General features: G+C 39.1%; 1 protein-coding gene across 1 annotated transcript in view; it reads left to right on the top strand.

Moving 5' to 3' along the window:
• Positions 1 to 19,074, top strand: part of PLPPR5 (phospholipid phosphatase related 5) — a 127,131-nt gene that overhangs the window by 26,812 nt on the left and 81,245 nt on the right. The window contains exon 2 of the mRNA XM_068538077.1: positions 15,325 to 15,457. Coding sequence (XP_068394178.1) covers positions 15,325 to 15,457 — 133 coding nt within the window. The remainder of the gene's footprint in view (positions 1 to 15,324; positions 15,458 to 19,074) is intronic.

The following is a 19,074-nucleotide window of genomic DNA, read 5'->3' as shown; positions in this document are numbered from 1 at the left end:
ATAGAAACTGAGTAAGCTGTGTATGGAAGAGATAGTGGACTTCAAAGTCAGACTTCTTTTCCCTTAATAATTTGAATGAATAGAAACATTTTTACATCAGTCCTATAGGCTTCTACTGTTCTATTAAACTCCTGCAAATAAATATATAGTCATTATTCTTTTGAGAAATAATATGAATCTATAATTTTTATTCAAAGTTTTTAAAATAAACTTCCTGCTAATATTATCTGAACCTCCCACCAAACTGCGCCGTCACCAGTACTTCAAATGACATTTCGGGGTAACAGGCTGATTCTAAAAATAAGGTGCAGGAGGCTGGGAAGGCATTGCAGAAATTAATATTCCCAGCCCCACTGCACTCTGCCTACCCATACAGACTGTACTGTTCGTTTGAATGCACGTAACTGTTCGTTAGAACATCTTATCTATAAGCCTCATCTAGCTTTTTTTTAAAGAACAGATTCCAGTATTTGTACTTTATTCAGAAAAGCTAATTGAGGGAAATTATATTCATAAGTGCTGAAGTTCAGGTGAAAAACTTTGCTAGACTTTTCTTCCTAAAATCAAGCTAAATAATAAAAAATATTACAATGTCAAGTTTGACATTGAGTGATAAAGTAGGTTAATATGGATTTTATAAAGTGCTTTGACTACATTCCTGCAAAAATCTTTAATGATGAATATAATATTAAAATTGGAGTTACACTGCCTGGATTTGAATCTCAGGTCTGCCATTAGCTATGAGACCTTAGGAAAATTACTAAACCTTTTTGTGCCACAGTTTTCTTATCTGTAAAAAGGGATAATAATACCTACTTCATAGGGTAGTTCTGAGGACCATATCAAATTGATATACGTAAAGTGTTTAGAACAGTACCTGGTCCATGGTAAGTGCTATATATCACTTTTTAAGATGACAACAAAGAGGGTGTATTTATGAATTTATATAATAAGTATGTATGTATCATAAGCTTAAATTAAGGGCATTTGGCATAAATAATCAGTTTTCTAAAATGCATTTCCTGTTATATATTGGAAAACCTTACATTGGCTTGCTTAATAAATTCAATGGAATCAGAACTGTTAGGGTTTCACATTTAAGTTATAATTGTACCTTTTCCTAATAACGCTGGGAGCAATAAGCTGGAAAGTTACATGTACACCAAATACAAGTGAGACCAGACTGCAAAATGAGCTTATGTGCCAAGATTCATCTCATTCATTTATTTTTGGGTTTCAATCATGCTAGTCTTTGTACAGTCTCATCAGCATTTTTAATGACTTGGTAAAGTAGAAGGATTTCCTGCGTAATCAACATTTATTTTTCTTGAGAAAGTATCTTAAAAATAAAGTCCTTCAAATGTCTAGTCTTTTTTTTTTTTTTTCAGTAAAAATGAATGGCCTTAAAAGACATTTGTCCTGGCAGTCTGTTTAAAGATGAGAGAAATGAAAGCCAAGAAAACCGGAAGAAGATGGCCTCAAGGGAAAGATCTGTATGATGAATTTGAAATTGCAGAGAATACTATTTCTGCTTTCCCAGGCAGAGCTGTCACCTCAAAAGCCTATTTTCATCAAAGGAGAGTGTTACTCAGAGTATCAGAGTTTAGTCTGTTGAATGCATATTCCCTTAATGCGGGTAAGGCACTTGAAGGTGACCACTAATCATTCAGTCCTGTTGTACAACAGAAACTTGTATTTTGATCCAGGAGAAATCTTAACCAAACAGCAGTGTAGATTCTTCGAACTAGCCAAAAAAAAAAAAAAATTACTGTCCACTAAAGACAGTAATGAAGGGTTACTACATTGGCTCAGGTCCTGAGATTATTCTCCCCAGATTCAGTTGCCAGCAGGCATTCCAAGGAAGTCCAGTAAGGGAACGTATAACTCATCTGTACTATAGAGAAGAAATGTCATTCTTTCTTAGCCATCGATTGAAAAGATCAGGTAAATCCCACTATCCTTCCCTGGGTGCTTTTCTGCTACACAGATAAGTCTCAAAACACTCCTTAAATGCCACTTTATTTCCCACCTGTGTCATTTTTCAGGGTAATATTTTTCTCTTTCGTGTGAATTATTACTTGGTCTCTTTTGTTTTAGACATTCTTCTCTCCTCTTCCTAATAACTAGGGAAGTGGTGAATGAGTTCATCATTGCTTTATAAAGTTAGCATTTCTCAGCTTTACTTTTTCTAAGGAGCCCTAATTCTTTTATGCAATTATCATAAATAGCTATACTAGCTAATCCTTCCTAAATGTGAATTTTTCTCTTTTTTTTTTTTTTAAAAAGACTTTGCTTTTACTTACTCTGCCTAGTGTTTCTGGGATACAACTCTACCAGGATTGTCCCTGGAAGATAGATTGCTAAGATCAAATAAATTTCGGAAAGTTAACTGTTTTCTTTAACAGATTGTCATGCTTTGGGTTATGTAGGAAAGCTAATTGGGAGGAAATTACACTTTTAAATGCAGAAAGTTCAGACAAGAAAGCTTTAGCTACCAGACTTTTCTTCCTAAAATAAAGCAAGATAATACAGCTTTACAATGTCAAGTTGAACTCCAGAACTGGACTTAATGGAGCTGAGTGAGTCCTGACTTCCTGACTTATTACCTGAATGACCTTAGATGAGTCAGATAACTTCTCTACACCTTAGTGTCCTCATCCATAAAATGAAGACAGTAGAGTAATACCATCATAGGGTAGCTGGAAATTATGAATCTTGATGTGCTAATGTGCGCTGTGAGTCTCCAGGAGGGGTTAGAGTTTGCAGCTTTTAGCTGATTTGTTTTTGATCTAGGAGTCTCCCCCCAACCTCCCTAAAAAAACAAACAAATAAGAAAACAAAAAAAAAAACTACTTAACATCCTGTTGAACTTAGTTTTAGAAACACTGACATAGGGACATTTAGTTACTGCTTGTGCTTCAAAGGCTCATTTCTAAAAACCCCGTTATCTCCAGGTCCCAAAGAATAAATTTTCTCATGTTGCTTTTTTATTGTTGATAAGAACAGGGGAAATTAATTCAAACATGTATTTTAGAAGAGCTTGAAAGCAAGCTAATAACCTGTATACTAGATTTTATTAATTACAAGCTAGCTCTTTTGAGGAATGACAGGTACACTATAACCATACTGGCCTACAGATTTGTGAACATGCAGAATTTGATCCTATATGTTAAAATTTTTAAAAAACACTACAAGTATGCAAAATGAATTTATATTACAGTGCTCTTATAATTCATTTTTCTCATAGCTTATGTTCACTACATTTATATGAATGGTTGGGCAAAGTATGGATATCATGTAAAGTTTAATTAGCAGCTATTATTTTAAATAGGAAAGAAGTTTTTTTTAATGGTTTTCACAAGCATCTAGTCGTTAAAAAAAAAACAAACAAGAATGAGCATAGCATGTAAATCTGTGCCTTGTTAGGCAGACCGTGTTTCCTTTCTCTGCATCCTCATGCTGCTCCCCCAACCCCCCAGCACAACACACGTATGCACCCCAAGATTAGTGGCAGGACTTTCATACTATTCCAACTTATCAAACCATTTTATTATGCTATTCCAGGCATCCCAGATTCCCTTACCACAAACACTAACCCATCACAGATCTGAGCTGGGCAGATTCTTCAAGGGCATCTAATGATAGCTAAAATGTACATAGTGCTTACTCTGTGCTGGCTCCTGTTCTAAGAATTTTGTAACAGTTAACTTATTTAATCTTTACCACAGCCCATGATGCATTATTTCTATCATCTTCTTTTTAATAGATGAAGTCACTGAGGCAAGGAGAAGTTATGTGACTTATCTAAGGTCATTCAGCTAAGAGGAGGTAAAGGCAGGACTCAATTCCAGGCAGTCAGGTTCTCGAGCCCAGACTCACTGTACTGCCTTGGAGACACAGGCATGCCTTTCCCAGGCTTGGAGCAAACATTCCAGGTAGTATTTCTCCATCCTCTGCTCTCTGGTCCTCAGGCCCTAGAGAGATAATACTGACCACACTGCTTAGACTGGATCCCTTTCTGCAAGGGTGTTTGCTCACTCGCATACTCAAGTCCTCAATCAGCACTTACTCCTTATCTCACCCCTTCTTTGTTCATTCACTGGTAGTATTTGTGTATGTGACCGTAGTGGCAGGGAAGTTGGATGTTTCTCTGATGGCCTCCTGCATTTCAGCCACAGTGAGAAGTGCGGTGAGTAGACTCTGAGCCAGAGAATGAGCATGACCTGCTGGGGTGCTGAGCATTGGGTGACCTGTCAGGGTGCTTCATCTCTCCAAGTCTCATGTAAAACATCTGGAAAATGAGAGCATTGGATTTCTTTTTATTTTAGGCTTCATTTAACCTCTTCTACAATCCCACCCTTCACTACAATGCCTAGAATAGCTCTTTGCACAGTGCAAGTTACCTAATAATTATTTGTTCAGATTAATATCTAGAAACCCCTTTTATAAAATGTCCCTGACAAATTTAAAACATGTGGTAATCAGGAGTTTTAGACTCCTAGAAATAGCCTGTAGAGAGCTTGAGGGCTTATTACAACACTAATGTCTGGAACCCGTGCCCAGAGTTGCCAAGTCAGTAGGACTGGGGTGAGGCCTGAGTTGCATTTCCATCAAGTTCCCAGAGGCTGCTGACGCAGCTGGTGTGGAGACCGTATCTGGGAATCACTGCCCATCGAGCACTCTCAAAAAAACATATCCTTTTCTCTGGTTTCCCAATTAAAAATGATTTAATAAGATTGTCTCATCCATTGGGTGGTGTGACAGCTTTCATGTGTCTCTTATCCCCTGCTCTCTGCATTTTAACAGGAGTCTCTTTTTAAAGACTACAAACCTTAATTCACAGGAACAAATCTAGTTCTTGGCCTCCTAGCCTTCTATCTAAGCTACCTTTGACCCACTGTTGCACCAAATCTGTCCTCTCCCTAAGGTATTAGGGCCTCCTTGTTGTCGCACACCCACATCTTAACCACTGCTATTAACATGTAAAGCTTAAGAGCATGGGCTCAGGAGGTGGACTGCCTTGGGTTGAGAGGTTGGTTCCTCACTCTATATCCAATCCTAGACACTTTATCTGTGCTTCATAGTCTTCATCTGTAACTGGATTTCAATAACAGTACCTACCTCATAGGGTTGTTTTAAATATTAAATTGGTAAATATTTGCAAAGCACTGAGAATAGTCCCTAAAATGTCGTACATGCTATGTGTTTTTGAAATCTTTTTCCCCCACCTTTATTGAGCTATAATTGAAATATAACATTGTGTACGTTTAAGCTGTACAATGTGTTGGTTTGATACATTTTATATTGTAAAATGATCACCACTGTAGCCCTAGCTGACACCTCCAACCCATCACATGATTACACATTTTTGTGTGTGTGGTGAGAATATTTAAGATCTACTCTTTCAGCAACCTTCAAGTATATAATATAGTATTTTTAGCGATAATCACCATGCTGTACGTTAGACCCCCAGAAGATGTTAATCTTATAACTGGAAGTTTGTGCCCTTTGACCAGTATTTCTCCATTTCCCCAACCTCCCAGCCCCGGGTAACCAAACCACCATTCTACTCTCTGTTTCTATGAGTTTGACTTTCTTTTTTTTTCTTTTCTTTAGATTTCATATATAAGTGATACCATGCAATATTTGTCTTTCTCTGTCTGATTTATTTCACTTAGCATAATGCCCTCGGGGTTCATTAAAGTTGTCACAAAATAGGATTTCCTTCTTTCTCATGGTTGAACTCCATTCTGTATACACACACACACGCACACACATACACACACACACAACACATATTCTTTATCAGTTCATCTATAAATGGACACTAAGGTTGTTTCCATGTCTTAGATATTGTGGATAATGCCACACTGAACATAGGAGTGCAGGTAACTTCTATATCCTGATTTCAGTTCCTTTGGATAAATACCCCTCAGAAGTGGGATTGCTGATTATATGGTAGTTCTATTTTTAATTTTTTGAGAAACCTCCATACTGTTTTCCATAGTAGTTGTACCACTTTGCATTTCCACCAACAGTTCACAAGGGTTCCCTTTTCTCCATACCCTCTCATACACTTGCTATCTCATATTTTTGATGATAGCCATTCTCACAAGTGTGAGGTGATATCTCATTGTGGTTTTGCTTTACATTCCCTGATAATTAGTGATATGGAACACCTTTTCATGTACCTGTTGGCCATTTGTAAATCTTCTTTGGAAAACTGTCTATTCAGTTCCTTTGCCTACTTTTTAATTGGGTTGACTTTTTTGCTCTTGAGATGTGTGAGTACTTTATATGTTTTGAATATTAACCCCTTATCAGATACATGATTTGCATATATTTTCTCCCATTCCATAGGTTGCATTTTCATTTTGTTGATTGTTTCTTTTGCTGTGCAGAAGCTTTAAGTTAGCTTTTATTATATGTTAAATGTTTCCCAAATTTACCTCTCAGGGTATCACCTTCATGGTTTCTATCATGGCTGCATATCCCCTCAACTATCATTTATTTTTTCTTTAAATCAATCTACTTTGCTAACAAATTATTATAAAAGTAAACTTGTATTATTACTGTAAATGGAACACCGGTATCACTTGATAAATAGAGGGTAACCATAAATTAAATACAGTGAAAACCAATGTTTTTTTTTATTCTAGCCAGTTATTTTCTGCTGAGTTACTCTGAGCCTGAGACTTATTCCCTTTTTATGAAAAACAGGTAAATTAGCAAGTTCTAGCTGCTGTAACAAATAAACCGCCACATTTCACTGGCTTCATACACTAGAGTTTTTCACTCATGTAACAGTCCAGTGCAGGGCTGCTGATTCAGGGGCCTTGACTCCTTCCATCTTGTGGCACCAACAACTGATGGACCCAGAAATCTCTCTGCTTCCAGTCAACAGATGCAGGGAGAGAACATGGAGAAGTCACCTGATTTTTTGCCTTTTTGGTCTGAAACTACCTTAGGTAATTCATCCTTTGGTGTAAATCACCTAGAGGTGGGTGTGTAGGGAATGTTGGTCCAAGCTAGGTATCCACTTCCCACAGCTACTTTATAGTATGAAAGTGAGAATACAAGTTTTTGGTGGTCAAGTTATGAAACATAAACAGGTTATAGCAAGACATAGCCATAGTTTCTGAATTGCTGGGAGGGATTGTGCAACTACTTCTTCACTAACTATATTACTATTTAGTTCAATTAATTCTCCTCTCTCCTAACCTCAATTTCACTCAGAAACTGTTCCAAGAAGTTAGCAACTGCCTTAGTTAGAGAGAGTGAAATCCGTATATACATAGAAGAAACCTGTTTCTCTGTATCATGACACAAAATTAATGAGATAGTACCCAGTGTAGCTTTTTACCTCTTAGTATAGCTTAGAACTTTCCTTGGCTAGATGGGAAATGAGCTCTGTCTCTATATATGTCTATATAATAACCAAGAATGCAAAATGTGGTTGATAGGAACCGACATATAAACCCAGTACCCTCCTACATTTTAAAACTTAACTGTGTGCCATTACTAAATTTTTATGATTTAAAGTTGTTATTATTATTTGACATATATTTGAAATGTGTGAGACACATGCCCAGTACCACCACACTGATTGCATGATTTCTGCTGCTGTAGTACAATCTGAAATATTTTTCCTGTGCTAATTTCAAACCAATGAAGCATGGATATGTTTGAGTGACCACCAGTTGAAGGGGAGAGGAATTTCTAATTGGGTTTTTATAAATGAAAACATAAAGCTATTTGTAGTTTGACATTTGATGAAAGTCTACTATGATGTTATCATCCTGGAAAAAACTTACTTCTGTATTTTGTCATGCAGAAGTAGGGATAACAGAGGGTCAGCCCCTGGGAGCTGAGGTATGAGAGCAATATTATGTGCTCATAACAGAGAAATTTATACTTAGTGATTTATGATTCACACCTGTATTGTTGTAGGTCGCTTTCATCAGCCAGGTGGAGCTTTTTACTCACTGGCAAACATAGTAAAAGATAAGAAACAGGACTGGATACCAGATCTGCGTTCAAAGATGAGATGGAGGCATTGATGGGTCATTTAGGAAGGGGGACTGTATAGGCCCAGCTCGATAAGCAAGGTAGGGTTCAAGCAGCTTCATAATGTCAACACTGAGTTCAGTAAAGCATGATGGAGTGACTCAGAGGGTGGTGTATCATAGGGAGCATAGTACTTCATTTTGGTTGGTCAGTGGACTGTAGGGCTTCCATTTACAGGCTGGGTGAGGTTCAGGAGCACAACTGCTTCCTCCAAGGAGGGAGACTGTCAGGGTGCAGTGGGGATGGGGCTGTGACTCAAGGAACAGCACAGCTGCTCAGACACAGCTCTGTGAAGCAGTGACAGCCCTTCCGCGTCAGCTCCTGAGCCCTTGGTGGGCATCTTATCACATTCCAGATATATTGCCGTGGACCACGAATGACAGCAACCTTCCATCGAGGTTGCCTGAGGGCTTCCAATGGAACTGGGGGAACAGGGGCCTTCCCCTCTCTTAGCAGGGGAGGCGTGATGGTGGGATGAGGTTAGTGAGCCCAGATGAGGGGAGCTGGAAGGCAGATGCAAGAACTGCAGTGAGGGTTGACTGCTGTGTTCTTACTGTGCCAGCCTACACCCCCTCTACCAGTAGAGTCTTTTGTTTTTCTTTTTTCTTTTATTTCCCAGTGAATGGGGAGCTTTTGCTGAGGTGGGGGAGGAATGCCCCCAATGAACTGCTGGCCCATGGGAAGTGGGTTGATTCTCCCCACCAGAGCCACAGGTGTCCTTCCTGATGTTCTACTCCTCATTCTCTGTAGCCGGCTGCAGCCTGTGGCAGGCAGGAGGAGGGGCCGTGCTTCCTCTTGGTGGGTCTCAGTTAACACTGTTCATCATCTCAACTCTGTCTGGAAACAGCTTTCATTTATAAGTTCACAGAGAAAGGGAATTTTATCAAGGAAAACTACAAAGCTTTTAGCATCTCCATCTATGGCTTCCATACCCTTGTCCTGTCATGTTTCCCTGTCTCCCACTCCCAGGAGAGAAAGCAACCAATTATGATCTTTCCCCAAGGGCTGCTTTGGGAATCTACTGAAAATGGCAACCAGTGACTCCAGATTAAGAGCTCCTTCTTGACAATGGTGAGAAATGACCAAAGCACCAGGTCCTCAGTTACACGTAAGAACCTAATGCATGCAGTAGAAATATGAAGAAATTTTACTGGAAAGAGAACCTCAAAATAATAATGGCAGAGTTAGAAATGGTGGTGTGAAGCTTTTTTGATCTTTGTGGGAAGACTGGTGTGTGTGTCAAAAGGATCAGGAAAGTCTTTTTCTATACTCAGTTCTCTTACATCTGGAGATTCCAGGAGTTATAAAAGTGCTTTGTGCCCCAGCACCTTTCCCTTAAAGCTGTAGAAATGCTAGGAGTATGGTGGGACTCCAGGATGTAACCTGAGCATTGAGGAGTGTCAGTAGGGATCAGGGGGCTGACCTGGCTTAACCTGGAAAAATTAGAAGAAAAGCTTCCACATTCTTAGGTAAAGGCTGCGGTCAAAATAGCTCTAAATTTGGATTCAGATTCTGGTTGTGCCAGTAACAACCATGTTTGACTTCTTTATTTCTCTCTGGGTTGGTGTCCTTATCTATTAAGGGCAGATTGAGCTCGATTTCATTCATTCATGCAGCCATTCAGATTTATTGCCGATCACTGGGCTTTAATATGGAAATATAAAGATAACATTACACAATCCCTGTCTCAGAGAAGCTCTCAATTAAGTGGAGGAGACAGATGTTACTGATACTTGTAAAAGTGTGTGTAAAGTACCATAATAAATATACAAAGTGCTATTGGAACACAGAGAGGGAGGGAGGGATGGGTTGTACCAAGAATAGAGTTGCAGTAGAGTAGGCAGTATGTAAATCATGTCTTAAGAACAGAGCTTCCTACCATTGCCTATCATAAGCGTGGACCAAGTACACAAGCCAGAATGTATGGGAATGCCTGGTATGTTGGGGAATGAAAATGTTTAGCTGTGACTAGAACATAGCGTGTCTGGAGGCCTGTAAGGGAAGCTGAAAAAGATGGGTTTAGGTTCACCGGTAAACAATCTCTTACAACAATTCCTATTACTCCATTGGCTATGAAGACACACTGGAAATTGTAAATAGGAAATTTGGATTGCACACAATTTGAGAAGGGAAAATGCATGCACAGAGGTGAGTTCTGAGAATATAAGAGCAATACAAGAACATTAAAATATAAGAGCAATAGAAGTTAGCAATTGATAGAGAGAGGCAGAGGAGGGAAATGAAGGTTTCAGCACGGTGTGTAAGGGTGTGAGAGTTTTAGCCTGTGTGTCCAAGTTGGACAGGAGGTTTAGGGTGGGAGACTGGAATTTCACTTTGGATGGGAAGGCTTTGAGGCTTCAGTATGTAGGTCTGAGCATGTTGAGATGTTGCTATTTGATAGGTGGTTGGAGACCTGCATCTGGAGCTCAGGGGAGAGAGAAATATTTAGGACTTGTTACAGTAGCAAGGATTGGTAAGGCCTTAGGAGGAATGAAATCCTCTAGGGAGGGCTTCTGACAGGTCAAGAGAAAAAGAACCTGATAAAATCAGGGAACATAGAATTTAAGTCTGCAGTTCACTGACCAGAGCCTCTACCTCCAAGGCAAACTCAGTCCCCTTTAGCCTTATGTTCAGGTCAAGTTGAGAGCTACAAGGAGAAAGGCTATCTCCTTTCCTCTCCTAATACTGTCTTCCCCATAGGGCTTCCATCCAAATCCTCTACATCTGTCTAAGAACTATCCTTCCTTGAAGCGTAATAAGAATCACCCCCTGTCTTTCTTTGATGCCATGTTAATTTGGGTTCTTCTAGAAGCAGGTACCAAGTGTGATTAGATATATACCATATATTTATCAAGGGAAACACTTGTAAAAGATAAAAGTTGCAGAGTGGTAAACCAGAGAAGGCAAGGAGAACCTTCAGACTATGATGGAGGGCTGACCCCTGTGAAGGAGAGGGGGAAGGAAGGAGGATTGGGTAGGAAGCACCTCAGAGTACAGCGCAGTTCCAAGAAAGGCCAGAATCATGCGGAGTCTTTATCCCACATCTTAGAGGAATAGACTCACCTGGATTCCCCCACCATGCCTAACCATTGCCAGGAGGAGCCTGCAGGAAGTGTGGCCTCAGCAGGGACTCAGTATTTGATCCAGAGGAGTGACAACTGAGAACATCAGACCAAGAGCCTGCCCAGAGCAGGAGATCCTAGTGGCACATTTCATGGCCACCATAGATGCCCTCAGTGACGCTTCCTAAATGTTCTACTGGCACTTATTGTCCAAACCAGTCAAAAGTCAGCATTTACAGCCTTGCACCATTATTAATTATCTCACCTTGTGTCCGCCCAACTAGATTATAAACCCTTCCTTAAACATCAGTGCAGTGTCCTTAACTCAGAGGCATCTAGGTATTCATCGTAATAAGAATTGTGTTATTTTCATTACTTGAATTTATCTGAGAGTTGTAGCAATGGGAGTTTTGACTTAGGAAGTTGGGATGAGGGAAGTTAAGAAAGAATATGATTTGGATGAGGAGTTCCACAGATGTCACAGTGAAGGAGGGAGAACTAGAGCATGGGAAGCAGACATACCCACTGAAGGAAAGCAGACACTAGGGCCTAGGCACATGAATTTGATGAGATGAAGTCCAGGTAGGCAGACAGAAGCCAGTATCCAGAGAACATGGTAGAAAGTGCTAGTCGAAGGGCAAGAACTAGCACGGAGGAGGTCCAGCAAGATATAATGGATGCGAGTTTGAAGTAGACATCACTGCAACTCTCTTTTTTTGAGAACTAACCTTTCTACCCACGAGGCAGTTTTCATACACCATATCACACCTTCTTAACCTTGGTTAATTGGACCGAAGAGACACCTGTCTCAAGCTGAACCTTCTGGGAATTTTGAATTGGGGTTCAGTAAATCTAATTTGTTGAATTTTCCTTGAACTGAGCTGACATGTTGAAGCAGGGCTCTTGGAGACTGCTGGAGCACTCGTGTACCCTAGGAAGCAGGAGAAGCGGCTGCAGAAAGACAAGAATGAGTCAGGCATTCAGAGATGAGCTGAGGTGAGAGACAGCATGACTCCAGAGAAGAAGAATGAGACAGAGAGTAGTTGCCTGGACTCCTGAGAAATTTCCATCCCTGAACCTAATCCTGTGCCCTTTCACACTAGGTTCTGAGATAACCCACCAACCTTAGAATAAATTCCCTATTCTTAATCCAGTTTGACTGGGATTCTTTTAGTAGCAGCCAAATAATATTGACTGAGACAGTGTTTTGACAGATATGCTCAAGACACAAACAGGAAACTCAGAAACATGCAATGTGCAGGGATATAGACAAGCAAGAGGTTAGCATTAGGAAAACTGGAAAGAGTATCCTGGACAAAGCAGCTTTTAGTCTGGTAAGTAAATGGGTAACCAAGTCAGAGACTAAACATACAGGATCTGCTTATAGAAACTAGGGTAGAGGGTAGAGCCTTCATCACAAGAACAAGGCAGAAAAAGGTGGTTGTTAGGAGTCAGGTAAAAGGTCAGAGGCAGATTAAGACCTTCCGATCTATTGAGGATGGGATTCATTCATGCATTCAGTAAGAATTCTTGGGTATCTACTACAGTCTAGGGGGTTTAGTGTGTTAACAGACTGAGTTGTGGGTTCAGTGTACTGTGGGGTGGAGCCAACCCGGGAGTGGAGACCCCATGATACGTGCTGTGGAGAAGAGAAGGCTCAGAGGGCAGAATCGGGGGGCATCAGTCACCTCATGATGTGGAGTGGATGATAGAATGTTAGAATTTGGAACATTCTGGGGTAAAACAGACCTGGAAGAAGTTGGAACTGAGAACTCAGAAAGTAACTTCTTTCAAGGAGCAGCAGGGAGGAAAGTAAGGCATGAAAGAGTGATTCAGAATGGGAGATAAGAAGGTGTCAGACACACAGCTTGTCTATTTGTCAGTTTCTCCTAGGACCCTGGTGGCAGCTGATGAACCCATAAAAAATACCTGTTGTGTCTGTTTAGGCTGACCTGCTCGACTTTGCCAAAGTTAAAAATTTCAGGAGGATTTGCAAAGCTATAGACTCTAGCCTTTCCTAATTCAATTCTACCTTACCGGATAGGCAAGACTAGATTCCTTTAAAGTAATTCAGCTCAACATCTTCTGGTTAAACTTTGAACCCTCACATACTTGGAAGAAGAAATATAGTAGAGGAAAAGGAGGTAGAAGGAAGGATAAAAATTAAGAGGTGCCTCATAATCTGTTACACGTATTGGGATAAAATTAGTCAAACGGACAATCTCCTGTGATCTTCTCTACCTCCCACTCATAATTTTGAATATCTGGTAATCGTAGGTATATCTTTTCACGAAGACTCCAAAATCACTTCTCCAGGAGATATCAGGGACTCCCTATATAGTGCGTTATTTAACCTTGATAAGATGACCTAAAAACTAACCTAAACAATGACAAATTAGGAGACATGCTATTGGCTACGGTTTCTTTTCTCATAATCTTATTTCTAGTGTGGTTGTTTGTGGTATTAAATAGAGTCAGAAGATCTAGGGCTGAGTCAGAAATTTCTGCTTGGCTTCTGACTGGCCTTATGGGGAGCAAATTATTTAACCTCCTCAAGCTTTCACTTCCTCATATGTAAAATGGTATTATGACACATGACACTTGTTCTCATACCTTGCTGGGTGATTTTAAAGACCATGTATAAAAACTAATGAAATGGTACAAACACCAGTGGAAGATAGCCAGGTCCTTTCATAAATCACATAGCTGAGTGAAAAATCTGTATCAGAACCTAATTTTTCTCCTCACTAGCTCTGTGGCCTTTGACAATTCATTTGAGTTCCAAGTCTTGTTTTTTTCCCTTGTCAAAGAGGTATGATAATATTCTCTGTTTCATACAGTTTTTATGACTATTAAAATGACATATGTATACTAAAGTATAAAGAATATGTTAGTGATTACAATTCTTAATAATGTCCCAGAATAGAATAATGGTACTATTTTGATTATATTTTCTTGTTATAAAAGTATTAATATAATTTTATATTAGTATATTTATATCAGATGCTTTACAATGGTGTGTTAGTTTCTGCTATATAACAAAGTGAATCAGTTATACATATACATATGTTCCCATATCTCTTCCCTCTTGCGTCTCCCTCCCTCCCACCCTCCCTATCCCACCCCTCTAGGTGGTCACAAAGCACCGAGCTGATCTCCCTGTGCTATGCGGCTGCTTCCCACTACTTGTCTTTTTTTTTAATAAAAGCATTCTTTTTTAAAAAATATATTTATTTAGTTAGTTATTTATTTTGTATTTGTTTGCACCGGGTCTTCGTTGCGGCATGCAGGATCTTCGTTGCGGCGTGCGGGATCTTTTAGTTGCAGCCTGCGGGCTCTTAGTTGCAGCATGTGGGATCTAGTTCCTTGACCAGGGATCGAACCCGGACCCCCTGCATTGGGAGTGTGGAGTCTTAACCACTGGACCACCAGGGAAGTCCCAAGATTATTTTCATTGAGATTTGTTCTGATATCTATGGCAGAGTCAAATTTAAATGAGAGATAATCACTTAGAAATGAAACTTGAAATTCAATTACAGATAAAAAATGAGTGCATCCTTAAAGCAAAGATCTTTCATATATTTCACTTCTTTTTTTTTTTTTTTTTTTTAGAATTTCACTTTATTTATTTATTTATTTATTCACTTTTGGCTGTGTTGGGTCTTCGTTTCTGTGCGAGGGCTTTCTCTATTTGCAGCAAGCGGGGGCCACTCTTCACCGCGGTGCGCGGGCCTCTCATTATCGCGGCCTCTCTTGTTGCGGAGCACAGGCTCCAAACGCGCAGGCTCAGTAGTTGTGGCACACGGGCCCAGTTGCTCTGCGGCATGGGATCCTCCCAGACCAGGGCTCGAACCCGTGTCCCCTGCATTAGCAGGCAGATTCTCAACCACTGCGCCACCAGGGAAACCCCTATTTCACTTCTAATGAAGTCTTTTAGAAAGCAAAAATGTTACAGTCCATTTTTATTCATAATTTATCAGTTTAATACTTTTTTGAATTGAGGGAAATATGGGTTTTATATATATAGGGATAAGGTTATAATAAAAGGGTCTGGTTACCCAAATATGGTTCAGGTTTAGATTGAGATTATTACCACTCAAAGAAAGTCCTTTTTTTGCATTTTTTAAAAATAAAAATATTCTACATTTATACTGGTTAAATTCTAATGTTCTTTAATCTTTTATTTCCTTGGAAGATAATAGTTGGAGAAACTGCTGTGTTTTGCCTACAACTGGCCACAAGGGATTTTGAAAACCAGGAGAAAACTATTTTAACTGGAGACTGTTGCTATATAAACCCACTGGTGAGGAGAACTGTGCGATTTCTTGGTATGTGTTCATTGAATTGTTTTTATTGTTGCTGAAACAGTGTTTATGTATAAGCCAACCTTTAAAATGACCAGCATATTAACTGTATTCGAATATTAGGTTATATTTTCTTAGAAATGTTTCAATTTGGTTTTTAAAAATAAACACTGCATACTATTTTCTCTCCTGTTTTGCAAAACTCCATTTCGTGGTGTCATTTCCATATTATTTTAAGGAAAACAAATCCCACCATACTTGGATATTTAAATTCTAAAAGAAACTAAAAATTACGTAATTAAAAGAAACAATTTACTATGTTTATTAAATTTTGGAAACAACGCTTAGGTAGAAATGATAATCTAGGTTGGTTATCGAACATCAAGAAAGACAAGAAAAATAGCTGGACAAATAAAAGAGATGCTGTATTTGTTAATTATCGTATGTAGCAATCCATGAACTACTTCTGAGGTGTTTTTTTTACAAAAAATTGGTACAAAAAATGGTACAAAAACCATTTTTTACAAAAATGTATTGGTGATTTTATTAGGGGACAAGATTTACTGATACTTTAAATCTCAAATTCTAGCACTAATGATATGAACATTGACGAATTACTGAAAATCATCTCAATTCAAAAGACACTTGGCCAAGACAGGTTTTTTTAACTGAAACAATAAAACTTAATATAGATGATTATTTCCTGGCTTTATCAAATAAGAAAAAGTGCATCTACATATACTAAATAACATTTAAGATAAATTCTGATCAGTATTAAGATTACGGATACTGTAACCCTTCAATATATTTCTCATATTGATGGGAACAAGATGAAGACTTTGGAGATATTATGCACAGATCACCTAATCCATATATAAACCCACTAAAGACTAATCAAATGTCATCATGCCTTTAAATCTCTCTGGAGATGAAAGGTCTTCATATCTAAGACTTCTTTTTATTGCCATCAACTTATACATCCCCACAGCCCTCATTTATACTGTTGAAGGGATAGCTTTTATATGAAACTTTAAAAGTTATATTTTTCACATGCATCAATGCTGTGTCCTTGACCCATTTAATCTTTGCATGAGAATCATTTAATAACAAAATAAGCAATAATATACTCAGAACTAAAGTATTTTGATGAAGTTGAACCTTCCTAAATATTGTTAAATTATATTATGCCTACTTAAGTAAAATATTTTTATTCATTTATGTACATATTTCTAAAGAATATACAGGCATACCTCCAAGATATTTGAGCTCAGTTCTAGACCACTACGATAAAGCGAATATGGCAATAAAGCAAGTCACATGAAGTTTTTGGTTTCCCAGTGCATATAGAAGTTACGTTTACACTCTATTGCAGTCTGTTAAGTGCGCAATAGCATTATGTCTTAAAAAAATACATACCTTAATTAAAAATACTTTTAAAAATAAAAATCACTAAAAAATGCTAAGCATCACCTGAGCCTTTAATGAGTTGTAATCTTTTTGCTGGTGGAGGGTCTTGCCTCAACGTTGATGGCTGCTGACTGATCAGGGTGGTAGCATCTGAAGGTTGGGGTGGCTGTGGAAACTTCTTAAAATAGGACAACAATGAAGTTAGCCACAGTGATTGAGTCTTCCTTTTACAAACGATTTCTTTGTGGCATGCAATGCTGTTTGATAGCTTTTTACCCATGGTAGAGCTTCTTTAGAAATGGTAGTCCATCCTCTCAAACCCTGCTGCTGCTTTATCAACTAAGTTTATGAAATATTCTAAATCCTTTGTTGTCATTTCAACAGTCTTCACAGCACCTTCACCAGGATTAGATTCCATCTCAAGAAACCACTTTCTTTCCTCATCCATAGAAGCAAATCCTCATCCATTCAAGTTTTATCATGAGATTGCAGTGATTCAGTCACATCTTCAAGCTCCACTTCTATTTCTAATTCTTCTCCTATTTCTACCACATCTTCAGTGACCTCCTCCACTGAAGTGTTGAACCCCTCCAAGTCATCCATGAGGGTTGAATCACCTTCTTTCAAACTCCTGTTTAATGTTAATATTTTGACCTCTTCCCATGAATCATGAATGTTCTTAATGGCATCTAGAATGGTGATTCCTCTCCAGAAGGTTTTCAGTTAACTTTGCCCAGATCCATCAGAGGAATCCCTATCTATGAAATGTATTTCTTTTCTTTTCTTTTTTTTTTAAATTAATTAATTAATTATTTATTTATGGCTGTGTTGGGTCTTCCTTTCTGTGCGAGGGCTTTCTCTAGTTGTGGCAAGCGGGGGCCACTCTTCATCGCGGTGCGCGGGCCTCTCACTATCGCGGCCTCTCTTGTTGTGGAGCACAGGCTCCAGACGCGCAGGCTCAGTAATTGTGGCTCACGGGCCCAGCTGCTCTGAGGTATGTGGGATCTTCCCAGACCAGGGCTCGAACCCGTGTCCCCTGCATTGGCAGGCAGATTCTCAACCACTGTGCCACCAGGGAAGCCCTGAAATGTATTTCTTAAATAATGAGACTTGAAAATCAGAATTACTCCTCATGACCTGCAGAATGAATGTTGTGTCAGCAGACATGAAAACAGCATTAATCTCATTGTACATCTCCATCAGAGCTCTTGGGTGGCCAGGTGCATTGTCAATGAGCAGGAATATTTTGAAAGGAATTTTTTTTCTGAGCAGCAGGTCTCAACAGTGGGCTTAAAATATTTAGTAAATCATGTTGTAAACAGATAATGCTGCCATTCAGGCTTTGTTGTTCCATTTATTGAGAAAAGGCAGAGTATATTTAGCATGACTCTTAAGGGCCCTAGGCTTTACAGAATAGTAAGTGAGCATTGGCTTCACCTTAAAATCACCATCTGCTTAAGCCCCAAAGAAGAGAGTCAGCCTGTCTTTTGAAGCTTTAAAGCTAGGCATTTTCTTCTCTCTAGATCTGAAAGTCCTTGATGGCATCTTCTTCCAATAGAAGGTTGTTTTGTCTGCATTGAAAATTTGTTGTTTAGTGTAGATACCTTCAGTAATGATCTTAGCGAGATCTTCTGGATAGCTTGCTGCAGCTTCTGTATCAGCAGTTGCTGCTTCACTTTGTACTTTCCTGTTACGGAGATGACTTCTTTCCTTAAACCTCATGAATCATCCTCTGCTAGCTTCAAACTTTTCTTCTGTAGCTTCCTCACCTCTCTCAACTTTTATAGAATTGAAGAGAGTTAGGGCCTTGCTCTGGATTAAGCTTTGGTTTAAGGGAATATTATGGCTGGTTTGATCTTCTATCCAGACCACTAAAACTTGCTCCATATCAGCAGTAAGGCTGTTCCGCTTTCTTAACATCCTTCAAGAACGTTTCCTTTGCACTTGCAACTTGGCTGACTGTTTAGCACAAGACTCTTCCTTTCACTCGTACACTTAGAGGCTATTGGAGAATTTTTAATGGCCTAATTGCAATAATGTTGTGTCTTAGGGAATATGGGGTCCTGAGGAGAGGGAGAGAAATATAGGGGAACGGCTGGTTGGTGGAGCAGTCAGAGCACACACGTTTATCAGTTAAATTCACTGCCTTGTATGGGTGCAGTTTGTGCTGCCCCAAAACAGTTACCATAGTAACATCAAAGATCACTGATCACAGATCACCAATAACAAATATA

Source organism: Eschrichtius robustus, chromosome 3 (assembly GCF_028021215.1).
Source record: "Eschrichtius robustus isolate mEscRob2 chromosome 3, mEscRob2.pri, whole genome shotgun sequence".
Taxonomy (NCBI): domain Eukaryota; kingdom Metazoa; phylum Chordata; class Mammalia; order Artiodactyla; family Eschrichtiidae; genus Eschrichtius; species Eschrichtius robustus.
The sequence above is the reverse complement of the archived record's forward strand: the minus strand, read 5'-3'. Positions and strand labels throughout refer to the sequence as shown.